Source organism: Propithecus coquereli, unplaced genomic scaffold (genome assembly GCF_000956105.1).
Source record: "Propithecus coquereli isolate 6110/MARCELLA unplaced genomic scaffold, Pcoq_1.0 Scaffold35, whole genome shotgun sequence".
Classification (NCBI taxonomy): domain Eukaryota; kingdom Metazoa; phylum Chordata; class Mammalia; order Primates; family Indriidae; genus Propithecus; species Propithecus coquereli.
Window position 1 is genome coordinate 9,390,000 of NW_012149174.1, and position 13,986 is coordinate 9,403,985.

General features: G+C 34.0%; 1 protein-coding gene across 1 annotated transcript in view; it reads right to left on the minus strand.

Moving 5' to 3' along the window:
- PDE1A (phosphodiesterase 1A, calmodulin-dependent) overlaps window positions 1-10,555 on the minus strand; it is a 362,008-nt gene extending 351,453 nt beyond the window's left edge. Inside the window, exon 1 of the mRNA XM_012651140.1 lies at window positions 10,143-10,555. Within this exon, the coding sequence (XP_012506594.1) occupies window positions 10,143-10,243 (101 nt within the window). The 5' untranslated portion in view covers window positions 10,244-10,555. The remainder of the gene's footprint in view (window positions 1-10,142) is intronic.
- Window positions 10,556-13,986: the final 3,431 nt, after the last annotated feature.

A 13,986-nucleotide genomic window follows, 5' to 3' on the forward strand; every position in this document is an offset into this window, starting at 1 on the left:
TACAAGGGATCCAGAGAGCAGCAAGACAGAGTAAACTCTAATGCATAAGCCCTTTCCAAGGCTTTGCTTATTCCTCATTTTCTAAGACCGCATTGGCTGAAATAAATTGCATGGCCAAGAGTCAGTTTGGGAGAGATTATCCAAGAGAATAGATGCAGGAAACCATGAATCAACCGGGACATTGCAGCAACAGTAAATAATAACATGGAAGAATTTCTGGAAAAAAAATATAGGCTTGTTGGAAAACTCAAGATATTAAAGCAGAAATTTGGCAATGAAAGTATCAAGAGGGCCACACATATAAAGACATTTGAACGACTGGGAGGTATTAGAGATTTTTCAAGTTCTGAAAGTTAGAAAAGAGCCCCCTAGTCCATATACTAACCATCTCAAAGTGCAGTCTAAGAAAGAATTAGAAAAATACTGTGTAGTTTATATGGTTTATGTTATCTTTGGGAAATAAAGCAGAATAAACTCCATTAATATAATTTTTCCAAAACAAACAAAAGAAGGAAAAACTAGTCCCTTTACTTCATAGGAGAACATGCTTAAAATCTTTTATAACAAGAACAGAAGCAGCAGTTTATGTAAGAATAAAATCCCTAGCTTTAATGGTTAGAATTCCTGGATTTATTTTTATTGGTAAATAAAAATCTCCACAGATGGACACCCAGATATTACTACTGTTCAGGGTTTTCTTTCTATGTTAGTTGGAGTACCAAAGGCCAAATAAATTAGAGTGATTTTGTAAAGGTTCAAGTTTTGAGAGGGTAAAAGTTTTTAGAAAAAGTCAAATGCTGTTGCAAACACTAGCTAGGATCATTGTGTAAATAAATAAATTAAAGAAGTAATGGTAGTACACGTCCTAGAGAAGGAGAGAAACAGAACTGGGGAATTTCTGACATCTAAAGCATATGCCAAGTGATAACTTCCTTTGGTATTCAGCTTTGAGTATGCAGAACAAGGCAAACAGATGGCAAGACTGTGGAAAAAATCAAAACAAGAGAACAGCTTTTAACTCATGAAATGTCAGGTTTGATAGTGAGTCTTGAGTGTTAAGTGGAATTATCTAAATCAGTGTTAAAAGGAACTAGTGTGGACGTAGGAATCTGGCCCTCCCCTTACTAATTATGAAATATTGGTCAAGTCATTTAATGTCTCGGAGGTGCAGTTTTTCTCATCAGAAAAACTGGAGATAATTGTGCTGAGCCATACAGACCAAAAAGAAAATCTTTCACAAAGTATAAGGCATAAAAGAATTATGACGTATGATTACTACTATAATTCAGTTATGAGGGGATTGTTCAACAGTTTAAGCTAATTAGAAATGTGACTGATACCCAAGTGTTCGGTTTTTTCTTATCTTACTCTAAATACAGCTTATTTTGAACCAACTCTTAGAAAGTCCGGTGTTAGGTGGACCACAATCAGCACACTATTGCTTTTCTAATAAGTTTATTTTGATTTTCTTCCAAATTATCTAGGACCTATTTCATGAGAACCCCTTGGTCATCCATGTTTATGTGGAGTTTAATTAATATTGACCTCTGTTTTCTTTTCCTACAGACTCTGGTGCTTAGAGATTATACTATTTTTTCATGACTCATCGTAAACTTATTTGAACAGCTATAAATATCAAAATTTTGCTTACCAAAAATTATCTGCATGATTGAGCATTTTCTGGGCCTATTTAGTAAAAATTATGTTTTTAAATATTTTATAATATATAAAATAAAATATCTTTTTTAAAAAACTTCAAAAAAGTATAGCTTAAAGGAGAAATCAAAAGGGTCATAATGTTTCATATATATGCCTCTGATGACCTATTATCATTTTTATGCCCTTCCTTAATTATAATCATTCATGCCTAAAACTTGCTCAGAACGGATATGTGGAATAGTACAATTCTCATGAGCCTTTAATACTATCATCAGTTTAATTATGTTAATGAACAGTTTCTTTCATACCCAAAAGGCCTATAGCACAGTCCTTTACCAAATGATAATCAGACTTTCTAAATATTTACATTTGACTAGCTGATTAGAATATGTTAAAGGACAAAACTTAATAGCATAATGGTAATATGTCATTTTCTAAAAGTGAATCAGCAAAGGAATGGACCTGGGACATGACAGTGATTACTTAGATGTCAAGTCCATTGAGAACCAGGCCTAGATTGGGATAAGGAAAGACCTAAAGAATGATTTTCAAGCCAGAGTGACTCAGGAAATCAGTCTAGCCCTGAGTCAAACACGATTATAGGAATTTAAAATCCATTCTAAGGCTTCCACAAGATGTTAAACTAAAGATGTCATCCAGAAAATTCTTCTATCAGTAAAACTCTCAATGCCAGCCCACTTCTCCTCAGCTCTCTTTCTCTATATAACCTTATCTCCTGACCCAGGGAAACATAAATCTTCAAGTATAATGGTTCTGGTGTAGAGAAACCTGGGGATTATGGTGAGAACACTTCCACTGAGCTAAGAGAAAGTCTTCTTTCCACATCTTGACAACCCTACTCTGTGTACTGATTCTCATAAGAAAAGTACATGAAAAAATACATAACATAATATAAAATTCTGCTTCTGCATGTAATATTAGTAATAATAAAAATAACAGCTAGGATTTCTTGAATTCTAAGCAATTTACAAATGCTAATTGAATCAATTCACTCAACACCTATGAGGCAGGTAATCATATTATTTCCATTTTACAGATAAGAAAACTGAGGCATCAAAAAATCAATCTACTTGGAGAAAATCATATAGATGTTAAAGAGCAGGGTTGGAATATAATCAAGAATGGATAAGGTAATGGGAATATTATTAATATTAATAAAATTACAATGTTTTGCAGGCTTATTGGGTGCCAGGTAATGTGCTAATTTCTTAATGTATTATTTTATTTAATTTTCATTATCTCAATTTGGGCAATATATGGATTCCCAGACCTTTTTTTTTTTTTTTGGATTCCCAGATCTTAATCCGTTCTTCTACGTGGAAGAACGTTCCACTAGAGAAGCCTTCCAGATCCCTTTTTGCTTCTTTTCACATTTTTTCAGAGAAAATAAAGAACAACTCCTTTGGTTGATGAATTGTGGAGAAGGAATTGGGCCTGGGTATGCAAGCTTTCCTTCTCAGGCCCAGGGAAGGAATTTTCTGCTTGTAGAAAATATAATCTCATCTGCTCCAGGCCATGACATAAATTTAGGAGAAAAGATTGTGTCTCCTGCTAGGGAGTTCTGCAGTTTTGGGAGTAAGTCGAATTCAGAGGAGTTCTGGTTTATTTAGCTGCACACCAAAACCATGGCTTCCAATGTAAGCTTAATCTGCAATAAAGCTGATCTTTTGCTCTTTACCTACTGGACTCCTAAATCTGTCCCGCACTTAACTCTGAACTTAGGCAGGGATTATAGGTATCATTCATTAGCATCCCCTCTCACTCTTAGCATCTTATAAGGTAGATATTAATTTCATCTATGTCTTAGCTGAAAAGTCACCAGAAGAAATCATCTCTGACTATCCAAAATATCTTCCCAAGGTAACCTGATCACATCACCTGGTGCATCTTCTTCTGGTCACTTCTTACTCCATATTAAGTTGCTGTTTATAATTCACTTTTTTGTTGTTTGTTTCCTCTACTGGAATATAAGCTCCTGTGTCACACATAGCACCTAACATAGTGCACAATCAGTGAATATTTATGGAATAAGAGAATGAATTATGAATGAAATAATGGGATTTTTACAGATTAAAAAAAAGTAAAGTTTAGAGAAGTTAATAATTTTTCTATGGTCACTCAGCTAAAAAACAGGTAGTATTATAAAATATCTGATTGACTCCAGAGTTCAATTTCTCAATCCCTAAGATATTCCACCTCAACAATGTTCTTTCTATAAATCATAACATAATGTTATGTTAAGGACTGAGATTTATATTAAGATTATATCTATACACCAAAACAGGTTTTGATGAGATGGTTTTCTTCAAATCAAACTAGTTTTATGATTAAAGGACAGCTTTTCAAAAAAACAGGTTTGCCCGATTAATCCATCAAAATAGTCACATACTCAACAATGTAAGAACAGAGACTGAGACAATCTCCAAGGAAGATAGCTTAAACATTTTCCTTTGACATTTGAAATGAATCCACTATAAACCCTCAATCTCAGAGCTTAGTGAGAAAACTGGTCATTTGGGCATGTAAGGCAGGGTTAGATGGCGGCACAGTGAGTTGTTTAATGGCTAAGAAGAAAGAGTATCTAACTCCAATGTGCTATAAGATGAGGCAGGGCTCCATCCATATGGTTCGTGTGTGTGTGAGAGTGTGTATAAATATGTATGTGTGAGAGTGTGTGTTTGAGTGTGTGAGAGAGAGAGTGTGTGTGTGTGTGTGTGTGTGTGTGTGTGTGTGTGTGTTAGGAGAAGACAAGGATGGCCATGTTGATTAAGCACTATGTTATTCTGGTATAGGAGGCACGTACTAATTTCTTATTGCTACTGTAACAAATTCACCACAAACTTAGTGGCTTGAACAAAACGAATTATCTTTGGTTCTGTAAGTCAGAAATCCAATGGAAGTTTCACTAAGCTAAAATCCAAGTATCAGCAGGACTGCATTATTTCTGGAGGTTCTAGAGGGAGAATCTGTTTCCTCGCCTTTTCAGGCTTCTAGAGGCTGGCCTTGGCTTGTGGCCCACTTCCCGGATCTTTAACTCTGACAAAGACGAGTTAAGTCCTTTTCACATCACATCACTCTGACCTCCTCCTCTGCAACTCTCTTCCATTTTTACGAACCTTCGTGATTATATTGGGCTCACTTGGGTAATCCAGGATAATTTCCCTATTTTAAAGTCAGCTGATTAGCATCTTTAGCTACATCTGCTCATTTAATTTTCCTTTTCCAAGTAAAGTAACATCTTCTCAGGTTCTGGGGATTAGAATGTGGACATCTCTAGGGGGGCAACCAGTCTGCCTACCACGAGGCCAGGGACCACTCTAGATTCTTTTCTGGTGATCTTTCTGGTTAACCATTCTGAGAATGTTGTCTTTGTTTTGGAAGCAAGATGAATAACAACTTTAGAGCTAGGCAGATCTATGCTTAAACCCAAGTTCTAGCAGGTACTAGCTGTGTGACGGAGCACCAAAAGGAGTAAATAAGAATACAAATATGTTATATCTGCACAGTTCTGACAACTAGTAGATGATAAGCAAACATTACTTCTTTCCATCTTCTCCATCCCTAGTATAGCTATGAATCTATCTCCAATCCTCCAAAGTGGCTTTATGCCCTATTTTTGCAGCCTGACTGATCTTCTGATTCTCTAGTTAGAGCCAGTATAACAGTCAGAATTTTATTAATTCATTGATTTAGAAATATTTATTGCATTATCTCCTATGTGCTAAGTACTGTGCTAGGTGCTGGGGACGCAAGAGCAAACACAAGGAAGTGAACATAATTCTTGCTCTCAGAAGCTTGGTCCAGTAGGGAAGGTAGATTTTGTTATGAAAAGGGAAGTTCAAGTTATTTATGAGCGAAAACCAGAAAACTAACCTAGTAAGGAAAATCAGGGCAGATTTCCTGTGCAAGTGAAATTTAAGCAGAGATCTTTGCGCATTTTTTAATAAGTTCTCTATGAACATTTTGAGTGGGACAACTCTTCCTGAAAAGGAAATGCCCCGAGCTCTGTACTACATTTAGCCTGCCTGGAGCCTGCTGCCCACTAAGAGCAGAAACACTCTACAGTCCCTGCAACCACGACAAACTTCCCCACACAACTCCAAATGCCTCCTGGGGAACAAGAGCAACTTTGGCTGAGAGAAGAAAAGGATTAGTTCCCTCCAGAGGAGAGAACAAAATGAGCAGAGGCAGATGGGTGGTAAGCAGCATTTCTTTGGGGCAACTCCCTGGATCTGGTTGGGAGGGGGCCACAGAGAGAGAGGCATCAGAGGAGGCTGCAGGGGTTAAGCAGATACGCAGAGACCCTGGGACAGATGGATATGAGCCTTTAAAGGATTTTAACCAGAATAGTAAAAGGATCAGATTTGCTTCTTATCTAAAATGCTGCTTCATCCTCAACTGTTCTTCCAGTTTGGGAATATGGTGCTAATAGCTCCTGTCATTTCCTTTTTTTGCTAATTTTTATTCTAAATATGTATTTCTGCCACATCCTCTTGGTAACGAGGGTCTGGACAACTTCATCTGAGAACTGTACAGCACACTGCCCTCTGTAACAGTAACAGCTCATTGGATTTAAAGGATTATCATACAGTTCTTCCTCCTCTTTCGCTTTCTGCTTCTCTACATTTTATCCTTCACTACTGAGTATCATATTTACCACAAATTAGAAAGAGGAAAAAAAAAGCTTAACTTCTTTCAACTGTTGCATTCATAATTCCAGATCTTAATATCTGGACATTTGTCAGAACGGGAGAGAAACAAAGAGGTATGTGTCTATCCATGTAAAATTCATGATCAGATATTAAGTTATTTTCAAACTGAAATTCTGATAGCAACTAACTAGTCCTACATTTATAAAAACCGAAGGAATTCACAATAAGTACTAGGAAGTACTGAGTGTTACACTGTTGTCAATAGTTTATGGTTTTGAGCAGTTCAAGCTCTTCACTTCTGTTGAACAACTGAGTGAGATAACACTTGGATTTAGTTTTTCCTATAACTTCACATGGTTTTCACTGCAATTTCTACTTGATCACAGTTTTCTGAAAATGCTGTCACCTCTTAGGTAGAATTATTAGAACAATCACACTGACTGGAAAGAGCAGCACCAATGTTTTTCACTATGTTTGATATTTTAAAATTCCACACTTGTAGAGCTCTTTGTTGTTTAGAGAAGAAAAAAGCAGCATTGCCATGACACCAAAAGGCATTATTTTTAAAAATGAAAAAAATTATGCATAAATTAAATAACATGAAATCTTCAAATCAACTTTCCAGTTGGAAATCAATAAAATTAAGTCTTTACAAAGACTAGTGATAGATAAATTTTTTTAGTAGGTAGGAAGCAGTCTAGGTTCCATATTCACAAGAAACATCTAAATAAGAAATTTCATTTGGTGTTGAGATGGCATAAGAAATAAGATGTGTTTTCCAGGCCTTAAACAATTAATAACTTATGGCCAAATACATAATTCTTTTTAAATCTCATTTATTAAAGACCTAATGCCATAGTTATTTACTCATAGTTTCACCATCATAGATGGCGAGTTATAATGAGTGACAAATTAGTGGTAGAATATGGATTGAATAAAGCTAAAGATAAAAGTAACTATGAGAATAAAATTAATAACTATAGCATAGAAGTCTACATTAGAATGGGAGTAAGAAACTGTTTCACCTTAGTTCTCACAAAAGAATAAGAAATTTCTTGGCATATCACCTTAAATGATGTCTCAAATATTACATGAAGATTTAGAAGGAGCTCAATAAAAGAAATCAACAAAATGGTAAAGAAAAATTAATATTTTAATTTAGCTTAACAATGTGTTCCACATGTGTTCCAAAATTTAAAAATTATTTCTGTGGACTCAAAAGACTGTCTAAAATGTTATGTTATACGCCAATGCCTATAAAAAACTTTCTCTAAATGTCTCTCTGTAGTGGTTCATGTTTTCTACATTAAAGGTATAACTGAATAAACACATTTTACTTTCACCTTTGTCTCTGTTTTTATTTAATCTCAAAATGTACATGTTGTAAGCCCAATTAAAAACAGAATATCCTTCTGAAATAAGTCTATGTATTTGTAGAACTAAATATAGTAAAAGATCAAAAAATCACTTTCCAAACAAGTATCTGAAAGCCTTAATTCAGTCTATTTTACCAAAAATAAGAAAATTATTGCACAATTGTTTGATAGCTTTCATGATTAGCATGATTTTAATTTCCAATACTTAAAAGTAGAATCTTAGGACTAGCAATTCTGATAAGCTAAAATTCTGTTTGAGTCAATATTGCATCTTAAATAGGCAAGATAATTTCAGCAATGGTATAGGGAGTCCCTCATATCACTGCTTTGAATGCACACTACACAAAAGATCATAATTAAACAATTTGGTTGTCATCAGTAATGCAGATTTTTGAGTTAGAGCTTTCTGCTTTGACAATCCTAAGCCTAGAACACTGAAAATGTCTTAAGTCAAAGAACAAGTTAAAGTGATAGTACCAAAATGCAAATTCTTTCTTTATTCAATGCAAAAACAATCAATCATTTTAGTCAGTCTTATGACAATGACCTAAAAAAAAAAAAAACCTCATTAATGGTCATCTAGTGGCTCTATGTAACGACAGCTCAAAATTAATTTAGCATGTACATACATTAATATATCTTTCTATTAATTCATGAAGATACACTTTTGAATGTCTATCACACTTTTCTGAAATAAAATGACAGATTGATATTTGAGCTCAATTGATAAAGTCAGTAACTTTGCCCCTAAAGTGTTAGGTAAACACAAAATCACTTTTCAAATTTCTTAAAGACATATACATAAATCCACTACACCACATCTTCATACATTTAAGTAACTACAGAAAAATAGAACAAATGCAAACAAAACAAAATAAACATAACATCCTATCCTGCTAAAGAGAATAAAATCTAAAATGGGTTATAATACGATATATAAATTTGCCGGTGCAAATGTTCATCCACTCATTAGGTTAGAATACAAATCATCTGATGATTGCTAATGCTTAATTTGCATGTATGCTAATTAATTTTGTGAGCTGTTATTTGCTTTGACAGGATTACTTGCCTCTCTAGAGAACAACCTCACCAAAAAGCTGTAACTTCTAAATCTTCAATGGGTTTTGGAAACAGATTTCTCTAGTTCATTCAAATGATGTAAAGATGGCTTCCGTTTTAAAAGTTATTCTCTGCTAAGTGTTGTTTGCGTGAGTGTACTCTTATGCTAGTGCACTGTAATGTCATGTATTACTTCAAGTAGTAAGAAAATATACAGAGAAGATTTAAATATATAAACATCATTAAATACATTCAAATGGAAAAAAGTAGAAGAGATTTTTTTAAACTTTAAACAAAGTTTGATATAATTTTTCCTTAAAAAAATAAATATCAAAACAGGAACATCAAATTTACTCAGATACTGTATTTTATAAAAAAGCGGTAAACCACAGCATTAGATATATGAATCTTAGAAAACTCTATTTTGCATGGTGTAGGATTCCTTCAGCTATTACTATACAAAAGCAGATATATTTTCCTTTGAGATCTATAAATACACTAAGAAATTACAATGGCCTGTAAATACTCATATTTCACATTTTTATCCAAATGTTAAATATGATTTTTAAATTATGACAATCAAAATAAATCATATAAACATAGTGTGGTGCTGAAACACTAAATGGGAATTAGTGGCATACACAGCTAAAACAAAAAAAAGTAAAGGTGTAAAAGCAAGGTGAACAGCATTGCAATTGAAGTTTGACTCAGGCCATTACATTTCACACTTGATATAAATGCACAATTCTTGACCTATCTTAGTAAGGGCTATGTATTGTATACCAGGGGCTATTCTATACTCTCAGAAGAAGTGAAATGGTTAAACTAAAGCCAAAACTCTCTAATAAGTTTGATATGATGCTAATATTTTTAGCACACAAACATTTTTTCTTATATAAATATTGTTAAAGACATAAAGAATAAGCACAATGAAATATAATTATTTATCATACTAATCCTGTCATTGTTTTTCAAAATATAATCACAGAGGAAGTATCAGTCTTATTTTTCTTTCTACTTACCTGAGGGAAATTTTATTTTGGCCAGTACCCAGGCAATCAGCTTTCCTAGTTACCTTTCTGCATATCTAAACGCATATCTAAACAGCACATACAGAATGCATAAAAGAAACCATATAACAGTGAAGTGACTTCCCCAGAAGTTACCTTACTTTTATGAAACGTACAAGTGCAAAAAACCACCCACCCCTCAACAAGTTGTTAGCTGAGATGGACACGTTTTATTTTTCAAGAGAAAATTTTTCTAAAGGAAACACTAGTCCACAAAGGCAGACAGAATCAACAATTAGTCATGTTAATAGTCAAATCTTTTAGGGGGAAATAAAATCACAGAACCAAGCAAAGAACATACTCACATTCCTTTCAGGCGTTGCCACATTATTTCAGTATGTTCGCCTATGAGATACTTAAAAGTGGTGTTTTCCAATTCTTCAATTTCTGTAGCACTTGACCCCATGATGATGCTCCTAAGGCAATACAGTTACAGTCAGTTTCAGCAGCCAGAACAAGCATTCCTCAGTCCACTACAAATCTCAAACAGTTACACAGTAGCATCTCTTATCTATCAAAACAGTGCTGATGTGCAAAGCCGAAGGAAGCCTCTGCCAGAATCGCTATTGACTTTGACAGGCACATCCCCTGTTCACCACATCACCCCCCTCAAGCAGACAGCAGTATAAACAGATGCTCTGACCTCACAGGAACAGTCCGCACATGTGAGCCTGCTACTGTACTGCTGACCGACTGAGTACTCAAGCTCTCCCGAAGAGCAGCTCATCTGTTACTGTTCTGTGCACTGAAGCAAATAAGAATTCCTACAGCTTACGAGCTCTATTATGCACAAGAGAAACGTGAATGACTTTCGCGCTCCAGAAGAGGCTGAATTCCTCCCTACCAACAGAACGAGAGCAGGATGTAATAAGAAAACAGATGGTAGGAAGCAGTATCGGCAGCACCACCCTGAGAAAAAAAGTGCCCTGTTTAAATGCCAAGGTTTTTGTCTCCTAATTGATCTGGAACCAACACTTAAAAATATATCATGTTAGTATTGTTACTAACAATAAAAGCAACAAATGTTCATGACAACCAAGAGAAAACAACGTATAGAGCCATACAGAAGACAGACCACAGAGCTCCACAGGTTGTTACTGCAAGAATACGTACATCAACTGATGCTGCAATCATGCTTATTCACCTTCTCCTAGCAACTCCACACAGTAGGTAACTGCCAATTTAACCAGTGGAAAACACGACAGCTGCACACAGCCTGCTCTCTGAATCCTTTGGGGATTTAAAAATAAACAAAATAAAACTAGTGTAAACGCAAGGGTGTGCATGTTGAAGAAAAAAGGAGCAGGTGTGTGTGAGAGTGTGTGTGTTTAAAAGAGAGAGAGAGAAAGAAGTAGAAAGAGAGAGGAGATAAATTGATGCTTTGCCGCTTGTGCATTTTAGAAGAAAAATGAGAGAAAGTGGACATAAAAGGAATCAGAACTGAGTTGTCAGCCAAGCTCCCAACACATGGCAAGCTTTCTCTGAAACAAGCACAGACCTTGAGTGTGAGCTCCATAACAGCTATTGCTATCTGCAAGCTGCTAAGAAAAATCTACTTATAAGCAATATTTCTTCTTATTTGTTTGGAAACCCCAGTAGTTTTATTTCTTCCTGCAAGAAAACTTGCCTTCAGTTTTAAGGTAGAGATATTCAAAGATAGTAGACAGGTAATAATATAGAATATTTCTTGAGTGTTTCCTATGTATCAGACACTGTTCTCAGAATCTATTACCTTTCTTAATTCTTAAAAAAGCCTGTGAGGTAGGTAATATTCCTGTTTAACAGTTGAGGAAACTAAGAAACGAAAGACATTCTCTAGACTTACAGCCAATCTTCTAAATATAGGTACTATTATTTTATTGACAAGAAGTCTTCCAATATAAAATTACTACATCTATTCAAATAACACTGATGGTCTCTAACAGTCTAAGTCCTAATAATACACATGTAAAAAGTACCTATGCAAAATTTTATAGAAAATGCCTTCTTATTTACATTAGAAGAGGTTAAGTCAAGTTTTCCTCTCTCAGACAAGGTATTTCCAGAACTCAATCTGAATTTAATGTCTTTAACTAGCAGACAGCTTTATACAGTTAAAACCACATTCCTATAAGCATTCACCACAGTTGTCAAAAATAAGTTAATCTTTGCTCTGAAAGTACCAATTTTATCTTCACTGTGCCTTCCCTTGTAATTCTAGCTACACTCATGTAATAAACTCTAAACAGATTTTTCTTTAACGAAATAGTCAACAAACATTCTAGTTCTGCTCTCAAAGATGAATCACAGCGAAAAATCTCCATAAAAAGCACTTACTCTACTATTATTATTCGATGAGCCAAGATACCAAAATTTTTGAGGCTACAAGCCCTTTGGCTCACAAATGATTTTCTAAATATGCCATGAAATTTCAAGCCTTCACAATGGACAGCTTTAACAAGGTAGAGAATGAGTACTATTCTACTTAAGTATGTGTTAGTGAGTCTTAGCCCATCATTACACTCATTTGCCCTTTGCTCTCTCTTTGTCACTTCTATACATACTGATATTTAAGACCTCAGGGTATACTGATTGGGTTATTGACTAAAAAAAAGCTTAATTATTTCATTAAATGTTTCATAAAATAAAATTTTGAATAATAAAGTAGATAGAACAGTTCATTATTTAAATCCTTGACCAAGATAGTCTTCAGCCTCAGGAAGCATCTAAAAGTTACTTCTGTTGATGTAGAGAAGTCAAAGCATTTTTCTTTTTTTGTTTATAACTAATGTCTATAAGATGTATTAAAAGAATAAAAATAAAACAAATCACATTGAAAAGAACAGAGTAGAACTTAGGAAATAGTGTACAACTTTTTTTTTCTAATATATTGAGAAAAATTTGAGATGTTGCACTCATCAATTTAAACTAAACCAAAAAATTATGACATGAAAAAGAGAAATAAGACAATAAGAAAGGATTCTTAGAAATTAAAATATGCTTGCCAAAACAAAACGTTCATGTAAGTTCTGTGGGGGAGAGTTGAGAAAATATTAGTCCTGTATATTAACAGTCAAAACTGATGCAATATGTCTCTCATCTCTCATAGTTTTCATTTCTTTTGCTTTAACTCTATATTCAGATAATTTATCTCTATTAGAATAAGTAGTTACTTCATTCCTATTTACCTAATATTTTATTTGGAATGGTGACAAAAATTTATAGAATGACTATCTCTTGATGCCAATATATAGTACAGAATAGACTCTAAATCCAGACTATCTGGGTTTGAGTCTCTGTTCTTTGAAAGAATTATGTGATTTTTCACAAGTTTCTACTCTGTATCTGTTTCTTCATGTTTAAAAGGAGCATAATAATAACATCTTCCTCACAATGTTCACATATTAAATGAGTTATAAAGAACTTAAGACAGTATCTGGCACAAAATAATTTTCCTATAATTGTTAGTTTTTATCACTATTGATACTATTGCATGACTTTTCTTCTTTTAACTGTAGTGTAGTTATTTATTCAATAGATTTTACTGATAATGAACCATTTCCCAAATCATTTACCGTTGTTCTTATGCATTGCTGTTGTTCGTTTTGTTTAGAAACTGCTACCCTTATTTATAAGTAAAATTGTTCTAGGTATTTGTGGCACTAACTTTATTGCTTTTCATATTAACATTATATTGGCAGCGTGTAGCAAATGGTAGAGAAAATAATTTTAATTCCTTACCCAGCAAACCACCAGTCAATGATAAAGATGAATGATGACCTATTCAGAAACATCAAATTCAGAAAGCATATCACCCAAATATTCTTTTAAAATAATTTCTTGAGTTAATATACTTGAAAAATAGGAAAAGTAGTGGACTAAAATCAGAAGCATGTACTCTAGCATTAGAAATTGAAAACAAAACCCCAGGTTGGCATCTGTGAAGAAGGGCTAGGAAAAAATTAGTTCAAATTAGAACAATAAATCATAGGGATAAAGAAATTGATGGCTTCTAGAAAAAGTAAATTAAATTCATCAAGAATATTTTTTTCAAAAAAGATTGTTTTATTGATAAAATAAAAACATATTTTTTAAAAGAAATAAAACAAGTCTCAAATTTAGAAACATTCAAATCATACAAAGTATATTGTCTGATCCCAGTGGAATTAA